Source organism: Phoca vitulina, unplaced genomic scaffold (genome assembly GCF_004348235.1).
Source record: "Phoca vitulina isolate PV1807 unplaced genomic scaffold, GSC_HSeal_1.0 scaffold10, whole genome shotgun sequence".
NCBI classification, from domain to species: domain Eukaryota; kingdom Metazoa; phylum Chordata; class Mammalia; order Carnivora; family Phocidae; genus Phoca; species Phoca vitulina.
The window spans coordinates 2,684,838-2,700,837 of record NW_022589713.1 but is presented as its reverse complement, the minus strand read 5'-3'; the positions used below and the strand labels follow the sequence as shown (position 1 = coordinate 2,700,837).

The following is a 16,000-nucleotide window of genomic DNA, read 5'->3' as shown; positions in this document are numbered from 1 at the left end:
GTAACAGAATAAATGACAGTTTACTATGCTTCTGAACCATAAAGTTAGAATACGTAGTCCTCTGAAGTTTAATAACTACACTGCTCTCACAAAATACGTTGGTATTGTATATGCCATGGCTTTGATTCTCATCACCTTGTAACATACTTGAAGGGATATATAAGCTGCTAGATATTCCAGCATTGCTAAATGAGTTCTGGAAACATCAAAGCCAGGTATCAAAAGCCAGCTATATTTTGTGTGCCTGTGAAATTTCTTTAGCAGCAGCAAACATGTCCCATCTGTCATGCCTGTCTCAAGTCCATAGCAGAAGAGCTTAAATAGTCTCTATACTTCATTTGATCTTTATCATTCTATTGTTATGACCCTCAGTTTTGGGAGAAATTTTCACTCTACATCACAGTAATAAGAGGACCTATTAATTGTGTTAGTTAGTCGGCTGATTAGGGCAGGTATTAATTATTTTGAGATCACAGGTTTATCCTTGTAGAAACCAGTTAACTCTTAGAGGATGGAAGACAAATTTCTGAAATCTAGCCCCTCTGGTTAAAACTGTTAAGAGTAGGGTCCAGAAAATTTATATTTAATTGACTGTTGCTGAAGCCTGAGTTCTGTATTTTAGTTGCATCATCTTCCCACTTAAACGTGTTCCACCTCCTACAATTCCTGTCTCATGTAATGGCACCTTATCCAGTCATCCAGATCAGAAACATGAGACACATCCTAGACTCTACATTCCCTTCAGCCTCACATGTAATCCTATCTTATGCAGTTAGATTTTGACTCTTAAATACCTTTCAAAGCCTCCCTACTGTTGCCTCCTTAGGTCTCTATCATCTTTTGTCTCGTGCAGTTCTAATAGTTACAGATGGCTAAGCATAAGAATAATTATTGATAATAAACATGCTAGTAAATATTTAGCAAATAAGTGCCTGTCTCCACCCTTCCCCCCCCCATTCCCCACCCTCTCCTACTAAAGATAAAGAAATCAGTCCTCCATACCACCACTACTGGAGTAGTTTTTTAAAAGGCAAGTCTGAACTTTGTTGAAAATACACCAGTGATTCTTACTGCCCACAGAATCAAGTCCTGACCTCTTAACCCAGCATACAAAGCTTTTCATTATCTGGCCCCAGCCCAACCTATCCAGTCCAGTCTTATCTCTTATCATCCCCCTCACACACACATACACCCTGACCTCCCACATGAACTGTATGTACTGCACGCTCTTGGGTCCCTCGTGCCTTGTTTGGTTGGCTTCTTCACATGTCAGTCACTCTGCATGTGATGTCCTGCCTCCCATTGTCTGCTTGGTGGCCAGCCAGACTTGGCTCTCATTCATCTACTCTAGGATACCTCCAATGAATACCTTTCCTGACCCCTTTTCCAGCAGAGGTAGGCCCTCTGCCTCTGAATTGTTCCCAGAGCACCTTTGTGCCACATTTCACACCATACCACTGGGTTTGCTTGTATCTCTTTCTCTCCTTACTGACTCTGGCCCTTTTCATCTTATCCCCAGCACATAGCCCAGTGCTTAATCAATGTGTCTACCTAAGATTTTTTTGTTTTTCACATTTCTTTCTTGGTTTCAAACAACTTATAAATACAGAGAAATTGTCTAAAATGGTTACATTCCTTACTGAGCTCCCAAATGCGTAATTCCAAGAACTATTTATCTAACAAAGAGATCATGTTCTTACTAATTTCTGTTTCATTCAACTTTCTTTTTTTTTTTTAATTTATTTGACAGAGAGAGACACAGCGAGAGAGGGAACACAAGCAGGGGCAGTGGGAGAGGGAGAAGCAGGTTTCCCACTGAGCAGGGAGCCCGATGCAGGGCTCGATCCGAGGATCCTGGGATCATGACCTGAGCTGAAGGCAGACGCTTAACAACTGAGCCACCCAGGCACCCCAACTTTTTTTTAAATAGTTTTGGTTTTCACTATAGCTCTGTTTATTATTTACATCATGGGCCTTGTTTACTTTCTTTTGTATTTGAAATATACATAGAAGAAATGATGGTTGTGGGGCATTCTTTCTGACTTAATGTGGGTGTTGGTGCTCTATGCATAGATAATAAATATTGGGAAATGTCTTACTTGGTATGTCAAGATATTTGTTGAGTAGGAGGAGAATCATTGTTATAAAGCATCTAAATTATGAGAATGGGTGTTCTTTTCAGAATTTTAAATTCGTTTTGTATCTGGATTCTTATATTGGTATGTGTGGTCTGTTTGTTGGTGAAACGTGGAAACAGAATTGTTCATATTTTAGCAATTCTAGTTCATTCTTTTGTAGCAAAAATCATCAATCTGTTTACAAGATTTTTTTCCCTGATTCATCATGATAGGGTTATATCTTGAGTAAGTCAGTACTGATTGATTTAGCCACATGATATATTTAGTCAAATCTAAATCCTGTACAGTGGCTATCTCCCATACTCTTTCTTTTCTGGCCATCCCTTGTGGGTACGTCCTTAGGCCAGATTGGGTTCTCATCTACCAGGATTATTGCACCCTGCTTTTATAGCAGCTCCCTCTACCTTAATCTCTAGCATTGTCTGTCTTGCTCAGTCTTCACACATCCTGTATTTATTGCTTCAACCCTTTATCACCATCTGCTCAATACTCTAAATTCATACTTTAAATTTGAGGCTCTGAGACCCTGGGCTTACTTCCTCAGTTCATGGCCTGGCATCTCTCATGTTGCCTATTTTACCCTGGTTCACATTTCCTTATCTGTTTTGTACCCCTATTTAAAAGATTTCCTTTTCCAGCTATTTGCACTGCTCCTGTCCCTCCCTGTCCCTACCCTTCTTCCAAGAAGTGAAACTCTTGAAGAATTATTTTTTTTCTTGTTCTTCTACACGACCCTGGTATTATTTTTATTTTCTTTCTTTACTGGCATTATTTCCTATTATTTAAACTGTTCATAAAATTCTTTCTCTTAGAGAAAGCTATCTTGGATTGATACAGTAAAGCCTCTTAACTTTTCCTGACCTTTATCCATTCCTGGATACCTATAACCACCTCCTGTCCCATAATGCTGCTTGCCTACTCTTTATCCTCTCATTCCCAGGATGTACTTGCCACTGATGAGTTTAGATAGGCAGATGTATGGCCTCTGGTTTTATGTTTTGTTAGTTATTTCTCTCTTGAAGCCCCTGGAAGCCAGGAACTACATCTGTTTAATTCTTTGTGTATTGCCTAATACAGCCCACCATCACCATTACCACACATACATGACTTATAACTGCCTTCTCATAATAGGAAACAATGGTTTGATAAAGAAGAGTGGATATGTTGAACATTTGGCATCTGTATCGCATGCATTTTTTACTGATGCAGATGGAGGAGAAAAGAAGCTCTTGGCTTTGGATTTTTTAAGCATTCCCTGTTTAAGGGAGAGCAGGTGGTAAAATTAATCTTATAAAAAGATAATTTAATGTTTTTCAAATTTGTTGTTTTGTCTCTGCAAAGTCTAGAAAAGCATATTGAAAATCAAATAGAGCTAAAACAGTACTTTGATACATCAATCCAAAGAACAGTTGATTGTAGTAAATTAGGATTTGTCATAGAAATTTCATAATGCCCAATGGACTGAAATGCACAGAGGATGTGGCAAAAGCTGCAGTTTTAGATGTCTTTCTCATGCAAATCATTATCTATGAAAGTCTTAATAATACAGGCTTAAACAGAAATTGCTAGAGTGATGTCCAGAATAAAATCTGGTACTTTAACAGCAAAAAGCATTGGTTGTTTATAATGCATATTAACATAATAACTGCTGTTCTAAGAATTCCTTAAAGAAAATACTGAGGATTTAACTCATAATTGGGAACAGTTACTGGAAAATGAACTTAAAGCAAGAAAATCTATGTAGAACTGGAAATTATGTTAAGAGGGAGAAACAGGTTAGTATCTCTCGGCTCAATATCAGATTCTCCTAAAATTAAGTGAAAATTGTTGAAGCAACTTAATGTGAAGTTTAGGTATAGGAGTTGTAGTTTTCAGCGTTTTTTTCTTCTTTTTTTAAAGAATTTTCCAGAAACACTTTTTTCCTTTTGAATTAAATATCCTTATTTAACATAAAAATTTTAAACAAGTGTCCAAATGTGACTTGAAACTACATTTTATTGTCTTATTTCCATTTCACACTTAATTAAAAGTATATGTTCCTTTAAAGATCATGTCCTACTAGTCAGTACTCTTTTTCTTTTTTCTTTTTTTTTTGTCAGTCTCTTTCTGAGCCAGAAATTAGGGTTTGGGGGAGCTCCTTAGGAATTTTTAAAGGAACATCCTGCTTTTTATAAGTTACGTGCTTCATGGCACCATTAGTTGGATATATGACTTGAGTTTTGTTTTTTGTTTTTTTTTTTCAAATAGAATCTGTTTCAGAAATTATGAACATTAGGATAGAGGGTGGGAAATAGATTTTCATTCCCTGACATTTGCCAAGGGTGTTTATTGAGAGATGTTAATAGGTATTCATGGTAAAAAAGGAAGAGAGCATTGTCACAATTTTGGAAGGATACTTTATAGCCCTCATCATGGTACTTCAATATTTACCTTAGCATATTAAAGGGACTGAGGAGTGGCTGTAGTAAGTAAATTGTTTAACTTTGTGTAACCAGGTTTTTTTCAAACATTTGACCACAGAATGCTTTTTACACAGAATACCTATTAACAGTCCTTGAAACAAGTGTTCCAAGAGCAGAATTTGGAAAGTGTTGTACTAACCAACAAAACCCATAGGTCAAAATTAATACCCTTTTCAAAATCCTAATTTACAGCAAGGAAATAAGTTAATTATTGGGAAAATTTGTTCAGACACCTGGATTTCACATGAACCAGCCATTGTGAGTGCCACTAGATCTGGAGTATCCTGTGTATTATAGACATCCATTTAGAAATTCATTGTGGAAAGGGTAGAAAGATGAAGGAATGTGTTTGGAAACTTAGTCACTCTGCTGATACCTATGATGTTACTTCATGATGTATTTTTTCTTTTTTTTTTTTTAAAGATTATTTATTTATTTATTTATTTGAGAGAGAGAGAGAGAGAGCATGAGAGGGGGGAGGGTCAGAGGGAGAAGCAAACTCCCTGCCCAGCAGGGAGCCTGATGTGGGACTGGATCCTGGAACTCCAGGATCCTGACCTGAGCTGAAGGCAGTCGCTTAACCAGCTGAGCCACCCAGGTGCCCATGTATTTTATTTTTCATATGTTCTTAGGGACATTTTGAAACATACACAAAAAGAACAGTACAATGTACATTTTTCCAGTTACTTAAAATAATGGTTCAGATGTTTCAAACACTAGATGAAGATCCATTAAAAAAGAAAGACAAAGGTTTTAATTGGACCACCCATTATAATTTCTTAAAAGATACTGATTCATATAGTGGGATTTTTCCCCCAATAGTATTGAGATATTTATGAAGTGCTGATTCAGCAGCAGCAGGCCAGATAACAAAATGACAAAAATATTCTCATAGCTGAACTTCATAATAATCCAAACTATTTTTCTCTTCATGTCTTGCCAACTTCTCCCCCTCCAGCCCCTGGGATAAAAGATAGTATTGATATTGGGTAAAATAGCAGTACTGGTCTCATCTGGGTGTTTGTTGTTTTGTTTTTCTTTTTTTCCCCCTTTCATCAGGCAATATTATGTATTCTGTATTGACTTAGGTAAACTGATACCTCTGAAAAAAAGGGCAAGCTTCAAGAGAAGTTTCTTTTGTTTCTCTGCTTGCTATGTCAGCTTCATCTTAAAACTGACTCCCTGATTGACTGAAACACCAGGGTTTGGGGGAGGGTTGGATTATGTTGATTGGTTTAAGTCTGTGATACTGTGGGATAGCATCAGTCAGTCCTACCATGACTCCGTGGCCTGGAACCTTTGGTCTTGTTAAGAAAAGGCATGTAGGAAATGGCGAAACAACCTGTAATGTCCTTTTATTCCAAATAAGTCTTGAAAATTCTACAGTACGCTATACTACATATTTTTAATGTCTGATGAGATGTTTAGATACTTCTATTTTGCAAATGTATTAACAGTTCTTTTTGCGGGGTTCTTTTTAGAGGACAAGAATTTTGGGCAGATTTGAATGCTATGAATGTGTATGAAACAACTGAATTTGACCAACTACGAAGGCTGTCCACACCACCCTCTAGCAATGTAAACTCTATTTATCACACAGTCTGGAAGTTCTTCTGTAGGGACCACTTTGGATGGAGAGAGTATCCTGAGGTATTTACAGGTTCTTTTTCCAAAAAGTGCATTTAAATTTTTCTTGTCTCTCACTGTCCTTTCCTTCTAATCCTTCACAACAGTGACTAGACAGAACAACAAATCAAAGAGCTTACTGATGTAAAATTGAGTCTTGTTGATATTATTAACATTATTCTCAGTTTTTCTGAGGATGTATTTCTTTCCATTAGTCTGGAATCCATAAATACCACTGTTATCAGAGAGGTAAAATGCTTTCCCCAGTAGAGACCAAGTATTCAGACCCAGTGCCCCTTTGGAATAATTTTAATGAGATGAGCACTGGTGTAATTCTGGCTGTTTCTGGCTCCTGGGCTCATGTGCATCGGATCATGTGTTACACTTAGCATTTCGGAAGTCTAATGGGAAACAAGCACTCTTAAGTCCCTGGAAGAAATACTTGAAAATGTTTATTGAGCTGTGGTCAGGCAAATCAGTCATTTAAAATTCTGTCATATGTGTACATGTATCCTTAGTCTGAGATGGTAAGAATAGCTCATAAATCACAAAGTAAGGTTTTAAAATGATGATGGGTTTACTTTTGCCTCTGAATGAGAATTCTGAGTCAAGTTTAAAAACAATGAAATGGACTTTAGAGATTGATTTCACATTCCCAAAGATCTGACTTCTTTGATTTGATTAAATTCATTTTTAGCATTACAAAAAGGGAGAACTGACTTATTTACCCTTAGGTTTTCTTTTAAGGCAATAGCAAAAGAAAACTACCTAGTATGTTAATTGCTTAATAATACACAATGAAATTAAGATTTCTGAGACTCTTTTAAGTAATCACTAGTATCTTAATACCTTCCAAGGAGAATAAGAGGCTGTTTAAAATGTATTCTCAGAATACATGTCCCTGTGTTTTTCCTCTGAAAGACTTCTTGGATTTGGAACTTAACTAGTTTATTTGAATTATATACGCTACCATCTTTAATCCTCTTCTGAAAATTTCCTTAAGAAATATAAACAAAAAAATCTCCAGGACATTGTTAAGGCCTCAAAATAGAGTAGTTCCCTGGGCCTCACATGTTTCATAAGGCAGAAATCCATGCTCTTCTGAAGAAGGAACATCTTTCTATTCTGTTTCTTTGCCCCCATACCTCCCTCCCCAAAAATCCTGTGTAAAGAGAATTAATTTGACTCTCTGTAATTTATTGAAACTTTTCTGATGTTAACAGCAAGGTTAACTGTTTTTGTCTTTAGTTATAGTAACATTTTTTCATATTTCATAGTGATTGCTTTTTTCTAACTTCTTTTACTTTACCTTCTATTTTCTACTCCAGTCTGTTATTCGATTGATTGAAGAAGCCAACTCTCGAGGTCTGAAAGAGGTCCGATTTATGATGTGGAACAACCACTACATCCTCCACAACTCATTCTTCAGGAGAGAAATAAAAAGGAGACCCCTCTTCCGCTCCTGTTTTACACTGCTTCCGTATTTACAGTAAGTGTCAGTGGAAAGCCTTATCTTTACTCTCATAAAATGAGAGTACATTTTATGTAAATGTACAACTGAATGCCAAAGAGTAAAAGATTTTAAATTAAGAGACTAACTTGGTTATTACTTCTAGAATGTGAATTTTTGAGTTATTCTATAGGTTTAATTCTTCAAAGAGTGGAGTTCAGGTAAGCTACAATTAACCTAACTAAAAGAGTGATTATCCAGTTGATTTTTTTGAACGGAAAGCAAGGAGAAACAACATTTTTGTACAACAAAAAGTAATTATATCTGGAATGAGGCAGTTTGCATTTGCTTCCTATGTGGAAGATTGAGTTTCCTGATGATAACTGTCCATGTAATGGGACTACTTCCCAGTACAGGTAAACTTCCAGGGCAAGTAGAGAGAGTCCTTCAAGGTGGCATTCTCCAATTCTTCTTCCTTGAGTGAATTTTCATGGGAAAGATTCTTTTCAAAGAATTTGCATTCTCATTTCCTAAGTAAGGCCCACCTTCCTGTAATACTCACTAAAATTACCTGTCATACTTCTAGATTGAGACTGAATTCAACCTTCTGAATTGTAGGTGGGCTTTTCCTCCATTTTCCCAAGTGCCATTTCTTCTTCCTCACCCCCAGATAGCCATAGATGCCAAAAAGGTGGAGCATGTTAACAATAGCATGGCCATCTTTGAAATTTAGTAACTCTAGGGAAATTGTTATGTACTCTCATCAGATATGCCATATTTAGAGCCTGATTTAAAATAATGCTAGGTTTACTTGGTTTTATGGTCTAGAGTAATATTGGGGGAGGTCTAGAGTTATACTGGTTTTTCTCTTCTACTTATCTTAGACATGCTGTTTTTATATTCTTACTAGTTTTTTTTTTTTAATTTCAGTCTCAAACTGTGTTTTTCCCATATCATAATGACAGAATTTTAATGATTCTAATTATGAGATTGCAAAGGGAACATTAAAAACAAAATATAAATGAATAAAAATCCCTGAAATGCTCAGTATCCAAAAGCAATTTTTAGTAAGGCTGATTTTAGAAATACATGTTGGCTTTGGGTAAAGTGTGCTTTCTTCCTAGTCCAAGTGTGAAAAATTTTACCTTGTAGGTTTTTTTTTTTATTAGAAGCTAATAAAAATGCCATTTCCGTGATTTCACTAGCACAGCTGGAGACAGTGTCAGCGTCCAGTAGTTAGGAACATATTGTCCTCCTAGTGAGACGGTAGAACTCATTAGTGAGACCAGCAGCTTGGCATGCTGAGCCAATCAAGCAAGATGTAGCTTCTGAGTGAGAGTAAGAATGCTCATTCGAGTGCTGCATTGTTGGGGGAGTTTTACAGAATGGTGAACATTGATTGTTTCAATCCTAAGACATAATTATGGAATAACCCCTCCCCCTCTTTTTAAATTTAGGCTTATTTTGTAAAAGTATGAACTCTGAAAATAATATAAGCAGTAGTAGAATTAATGCCACAAATTTGGCACCTTACTATTTGTAACATAGTCTTAACAAGAGAACAAAGAAAGTCACTCTATTATCTCTTCCTTTTTCTTTCTAAAATCTCCTATTTTAGTCTTCTTGTCTGGAACAGTGATAATCAGGTATAAAGTAAGAGCTTAGCAAATCAAAGAGATTATGCAGACATTTCAATGAGAAAAGAGCAAAGAAGCAAACAGCAAGTTCACCAAGGTGGAATGGGTAAATGCAGCCCTTCAGTTCCTATCTGCCCTAGAGTCTGGGGCTATGAGGCACTCAGACTGGCCTAGTCGTAGAAAGTTGAGAGGGATTAGTTTCAAAAAGCAGACTGCAAAAACAGAGTCTAGAAAGACCATGATTTTAATCTTAGCCAGGAAGAAAGTTTTGTTTTTAAGTGTTAGTAAATGCATAGGGTCAGATTAAAACATAAGTGTCAAAAAGGCCACAGTTATCAGGAAATCAGAGATGCCTAGGAATTGGGAATGCCAGAACAGGGGAGGTGAGGAGAGTGGGCTGGCGACTTAATCTATGAATTTCCTGCAAATTTGACTCCTCATAAATGAGAGTTTCCCTGGTGCTTTTAATTCCTTCCAGTTTCATTGAGCTATAACTCACATACAACTGTGTCAGTTTAAGTTTAAGGTATACAGCATAATGATTTGACATACGTATATATTGCAAAATGATTACCACAGTAGAATTTAGTTAACATCCATCACTCATAGTTACAAAGAAAATAGTTTTTCCTTGTGCTTGCTGCTTTTTAATGAGGCTGATAAAAAGCTTATTCTTTAATAATCTTGGAATACTTGAGCTGAGGCTGCATAAGCAAACAAATCTCAGATTTAGAGGTTTAGGAGTTCATTTTAGCTGAAAGGACATCTGTCCTGTACAGTCACCCTATGGTCATGGGAAAGCCTGATAGAGTTTGACTCCTCCCCCAAAAGGATAAAATGAATTAGTTTTTACTTCATCATTGAAAGTGAGTTAGGAAACATCTTTTGAAATGGCAAGGGGAGGGAAGGAAACTGTAAAAGATGACCTTGAATTTTGAAAACCCGTTCTTCAGAGGTCCTTGAGTAGAAGTTCCATACCCTTCAACTTTGCCTCTTTGAAGAAGGCTGGTACAGCACTGTGAAGCACATGGTATGTCATTGGAATACCCTTGAGCTGAATACAAACTCAACATCCTCAGAAAATAAAGCCACATTTGTAACTGTGCTTGGAATATGTATTTCTAACTCATGGCAACTGGAGTATAGAAGTCCATCAGACAGCTGTCTATGTGCATTTTTATGTTTTAGCCCAATTAGGATGTTGGCTTACTAAAAGTAAGCGTCTGTAGATAGGAATGGATGATAATTATGAATATAAAATCTAATTTAATGTTTTAGGATGGATAGGATTTACTTACACAGGCTCATCTTCAAGTATGTGTGTGTCTTCTTTGGTCAGTGCCAGGATTTCAGTACGGCTGTGACAGCAACCTAAAACCTATTTTGGGCAGAGTGGTTGGGAGAATCTTACCTTCCTCCCTCAATTCAGAAACCTCTTTTGGGGAATGCCTGGGTAGCTCAGTTGGTTAAAGTGTCTGCCTTGGGCTCAGGTCATGATCCCAGGGTCTTGGGATTGAGCCCCACATGGGGCTCCCTGCTCAGCAGGGAGCCTGCTTCTCCCTCTGCCTGCCGCTCCCCCTGCTTGTGTTCTCTCTCTCTCTCGCTCTCTCTGACAAATAAATCAATAAAATCTTAAAAAAAAAAGAAACTTCTTTTGGTAACTTCAATCCCTAATAATACTGGAAAATCTGGTAGGCTGGAACTTACTCTTTTTGGAGAGCAGGAATAGAGGGAACAGCTAAAAATAGCTTATATTCTGTGTTTCCTGCCATTTCTCCAGAATAGTGATGGCTTTTGAAGGAGTTACCTTTCAGAATCTTATTAAAGCAGTGGGGCCTCTCTTCAGAAAAATGTGCCAGTGAATGAAGGCTCTGGAGGAATCTGTCAGGGCTTTATGAAAACACCCCAGAGGACAAGAACTGTTAGGCCTCTGTCAGGAAGGTTAGAGAAGCCAGTGCCCCTTTAAATTGACCCCTGAACTTAAAAGTACATGGGGGATTCTGTAAGCCTTGGCTCCTCCCAGAACTCTATCTGTGTCTCCCAAGGGACCTTGAGGCATGCTAAATCATCGGCACAACCACTTGAAGGGAGCAGGTGTTAGAGAAGGCAGTTGTGCTTCTATAGCTTTTTAGCTTCTTACCAAGTCATCTCTTAAAAGTCAAAAGACTGTGTGAGATGGCGGTGGTGGTAGTGGGAGTCAGGCAAACCTGCATTGCAACCCTGATATACATCATCACTTTCAAGCCTTGAGGAGAAGAAAAAGAATATATACATGTATATTTCTCCTATATTTATATATAAATATATATATGTATATGAATTGTGAAGTGTATAGCAGTGGAAAGAATATGCATCTAGAAACTATGTAGATAGGCCTGGGTTCAAATCCTGTCTCTGTTCTTTGCTACTATGCTAGCAGTTTCTTTATTTGAAAAGTACAGATAACCAAGCCATCTTGCAGGGTTGTTATGACAATTAGTGATAAATGTAAAATGCCTGTCCATAGTATGTGCTTACTATAAGGTGGCTATGATTATGAGGAGGGTGATGATAAGATATGCTCTTGGAGATTAGATGCATGTTCACTCACGGTTGTAACCTCTGTGTCACAAAGCTCTTTTGAAAATTTTAGTTTCCTAATCCATTTGGCAGACTTACTGCTTCCTTGTGACCACTGTATGCTAAAGAGTGTTCTAGTACCCTGGCCCTGAGTCTGGGTCTCAGGGCCAAGATTTCCTCTCTCTCTCTGATTCTTCCTTTTTGTTCTGTTTTGAAAATGGCCAAGAAATATAATTTAAATTTAAGCATTTAATTGGGCAGGAATAACTATTCAGCTACTACTTAATAGAAACTCACCTGTCAAAGTGTAACAGACCTGAATTTAAAGGTTCAAGGATATACATTCTGGTGTCTAAAGCTTAAAGTAATTAGCTCCATCTTAAGTGCACCTAAAGCTATAAAATTTGAATACAATTGATGACTTTGTTGTTACATGTGATATTGAAAAATACCAAGTGTCAGCTTTCAATGCCTACTCCAATGATTTTTGTTTGTGTTTATACAAGAAGTATAAGCTTTTTAATTTTTTAAAAAAGATTTATTTATTTAAAAGAGAAAGAGAGTCACATGTGTATGTGCAGGGGTAGGGGGCAGAGGGCAGAGGGAGAGAATCTTCAAGCAGACTCAGACTCCCCCTGAGCATGGAGCCTGATGTAGGGCTCGATTCCACAACCCATGAGATCACGACCTGAGCTTAAACTAAGAGGTGGACACTTAACTGCCTGAGCCACCCAGGCGTCCCTAAGCTTATTTTTAATATTTTGTGTCATCTTCCTGTAAGCTCCCTCTTCCCTGCCTACCTTACTTTGTCTCCCCATCAGTCTGTTCCCCCCACCTACATAGTGTTTAGTAATGGTAAATTTTCTGCTTAGTACAGCAAAGTTTTTTAAAGTTTTTTTTTTTTTTATTTGACAGAGAGAGACACAGCGAGAGGGAACACAAGCAGGGGGAGTGGGAGAGGGAGAAGCAGGCTTCCCGCCGGGTAGGGAGCCCGATGTGGGGCTCGATCCCAGGACCCTGGGATCATGACCTGAGCCGAAGGCAGATACTTAACGACTGAGCCACCCAGGCGCCCCAGTACAGCAAAGTTTGAAGAATACATATAAATTATCATTGCTCTCTAGAAACAGAGTTTCCTTAACTATATAGGCAAAAGAGAAATCTAGGGTTCAAAGTAAAGATATTTATAAATTGGCTCTTGCTTGCTTGCTTGCCTTGTAGCAGTACATTCCAGAGTTTTCTCCACAAGGAGGAGGCTAGGAAGAAGCTAATAATAGGTTATCTGTGTACAGGCAGTGTTACTTTAAGATTTTTTTAAATTTATTTTTATTTATTCATTTTTTTAAAAAAGATTTTATTTATTTGACAGAGAGAGACACAGCGAGAGAGGGAACACAAGCAGGGGGCGTGGGAGAGGGAGAAGCAGGCTTCCCGCTGAGCAGGGAGCCCGATGTGGGACTCGATCCCAGGACCCCGGGATCATGACCCAAGCCGAAGGCAGAGACTTAACAACTGAGCCACCCAGGCCCCCCTAAGATTTTTTTTTAATACATAGCATTTTCTATATAGTTTTTTAAACAAGCACTTAAGCTATACAAATTATAATTTTAGATACTGCTATAGAGCACTATAATGTGAGATGTACTTAAATGTTTTACATTGACATTCCTTCCTCTCCCTTCTAGGACACTTGGTGGTGTTCCCACACAGACTCCTCCACCTCTTGAAGCAACCTCATCATCACAAATCATCTGCCCTGATGGGGTCACCTCAGCAAACTTTTACCCTGAAACTTGGGTTTATATGCATCCATCTCAGGACTTCATCCAAGTGCCTGTTTCTGTAGAGGACAAAAGTTATCGAATCATTTATAACCTTTTTCATAAGACTGTGCCTGAGTTTAAATATAGAATTTTGCAAATACTGAGAGTCCAAAACCAGTTTCTTTGGGAGAAATATAAAAGGTGAGTCAGCAGTATGTAAAGTTTAAGAGTTTTTCTTAACGTAGCTAATGACAAATGCAGAACATAATAGTAAAGACTTTGACAAAACCTAGTATTTGTATTTTTTCATATGTTAACTCACATATACTCTTAAACATACCATGTAAGTTCAGTAACTTGCCACTGGTCATACAGCTAAGATACATGCTGGAGTTTGAACCCTGGCAGTCTAGCACCAGAGGCTTTGCTCTTAATCACTTCCCTATGCTGCCTCTCAAGTCAACAAAAAAACAAAGGCAGTACAAAAAGAATACATGCAGGTTTGAGTAATCTCAGAATTAAGAGACACTCAGGTAGGTGGAATTAGACAAAGAAGTTATCCTGAGAAAGTAAGTTTGTGAACTAGATTTGAAATGGAAGAGGGAGCAAGTGAACAGGTGTTGGGGGGGGGAAAACAAAGGGCTTTTCTTGTCTGCAGTGGAAACGATAAGTTTAAACTTTTAATATGATCTTTGATGGCATTTTGCCCTTGAAAGCTACTTTAACATTTCCTCTTCATTGAAACCGTAAAGAGAAGTCTGTGACTACATCTTGCCTATTAAATTGATCTGTACCTTCCTTCTTCTGAATTCCCTGTCCGCTCTTTGCATTAGGAAAAAGGAATATATGAACAGGAAAATGTTTGGCCGTGACAGGATAATCAATGAGAGACATTTATTTCATGGAACATCCCAGGATGTGGTAGATGGAATCTGCAAGCACAACTTTGACCCTCGAGTCTGTGGAAAGCATGCTACAATGTTTGGACAAGGCAGTTATTTTGCAAAGAAGGCAAGCTACTCTCATAACTTTTCTAAGAAGTCCTCCAAAGGAGTCCATTTCATGTTTCTGGCCAAAGTGCTAACTGGAAGATACACGATGGGCAGTCATGGCATGAGAAGGCCCCCTCCTGTCAATCCGGGCAGTGTCACCAGCGACCTGTATGACTCTTGTGTGGATAATTTCTTTGAGCCTCAGATTTTTGTCATTTTTAATGATGATCAGAGTTACCCTTATTTTGTTATCCAATATGAAGAAGTCAGTAACACTGTTTCCATTTGAAAAATCTTGGTACTGCTGAATTATTTGATATGAACTCAATCCAGCATTTGTAGCAGGTTTTGGATGGGTGGGACAGAGTAGGAACAGCATTGGACATTAATAGGGCACTTTTAAGACCCATTTTTTAAGTGCTAGAAAGTGAAATTTTTTAAAAGAAAAACACAAGTTTTAAAATGACCACTTATTCTTTAATTATTTACTAACTGTTGTCAGTGTGGAAAAGACTACAGATTGCATACTCTTTTTATTCACACTTGTACATATAGGCAGCAATGGTATTGGAAGCATTTTTAAAAAGAAACTGAACAGCCTAACTAATTAAATGTGACTTAAGCCTGGTGAAGTTTGGCCAAATGAAATGGAGGCTGTGAGCAAAGTGAGGGTTCTATTTATTTATAATGATAAAACTGACTGGAGCTAGTACTACCATACTTAGTCCCTGTCCAAAGCATCACTTACGGTGTAGGATAAGTTCATGAAATTCTGGTGGGTGGAAAGAAATTTTTATTTCTATTGGCAGAACTGAAATGTGTCACCCAAACTGAAATGTATCACCCAATCAGAGAGCATCAGTGACTTTAAGTGTTCTGCAGAATTTGCCTGAGGATTCAGAGGAAGTAAAAAAAAAGAAAGAAAAAAGAACCATTTGAAAAATTTTTGTCACCAGCAAAATTTTTCACGAACTGGTTATATGAAACATGATTCTTGTGTTGTTAAACTTCAGCCTTAGAAAACTCACTCTCTTCCATTATCGTCTACCCCAATCTGAAGGAGTTGGGCAGCTAATTCGGTTAAAGCCAGTCTTGAGGGTTAGTAGTATTACTTTATTTTAGAGTTCCAGACCTAGGCCTTGACTGAAGGTTTTAGAGAAAGGAAGTACATCTATAACTGAATTGATAAGGTTTATTACCGTGCTTTGCACAAAGTAGACTCTCAAAAGTATTTGTTGGCTTGGAAATATTGTTAAAGGTGGTTATCCCACCCCTATGCCTGCTTTGCCAGATGCAGCTGGGTTCCCTAGCTGACTCTCTATTTTACACTACTTAATAGAAACACAAACTTGGAAATTGTGCCACTGGCCCAG

The 16,000-nt window shown here is 37.8% G+C and overlaps 1 protein-coding gene across 1 annotated transcript in view; it reads left to right on the top strand.

Moving 5' to 3' along the window:
• TIPARP (TCDD inducible poly(ADP-ribose) polymerase) overlaps positions 1–15,535 on the top strand; it is a 30,149-nt gene extending 14,614 nt beyond the window's left edge. Inside the window, exons 3-6 of the mRNA XM_032408376.1 lie at positions 6,082–6,250; positions 7,555–7,715; positions 13,558–13,836; positions 14,469–15,535. Of these exons, the coding sequence (XP_032264267.1) occupies positions 6,082–6,250; positions 7,555–7,715; positions 13,558–13,836; positions 14,469–14,916 (1,057 nt within the window). The 3' untranslated portion in view covers positions 14,917–15,535. The remainder of the gene's footprint in view (positions 1–6,081; positions 6,251–7,554; positions 7,716–13,557; positions 13,837–14,468) is intronic.
• Positions 15,536–16,000: the final 465 nt, after the last annotated feature.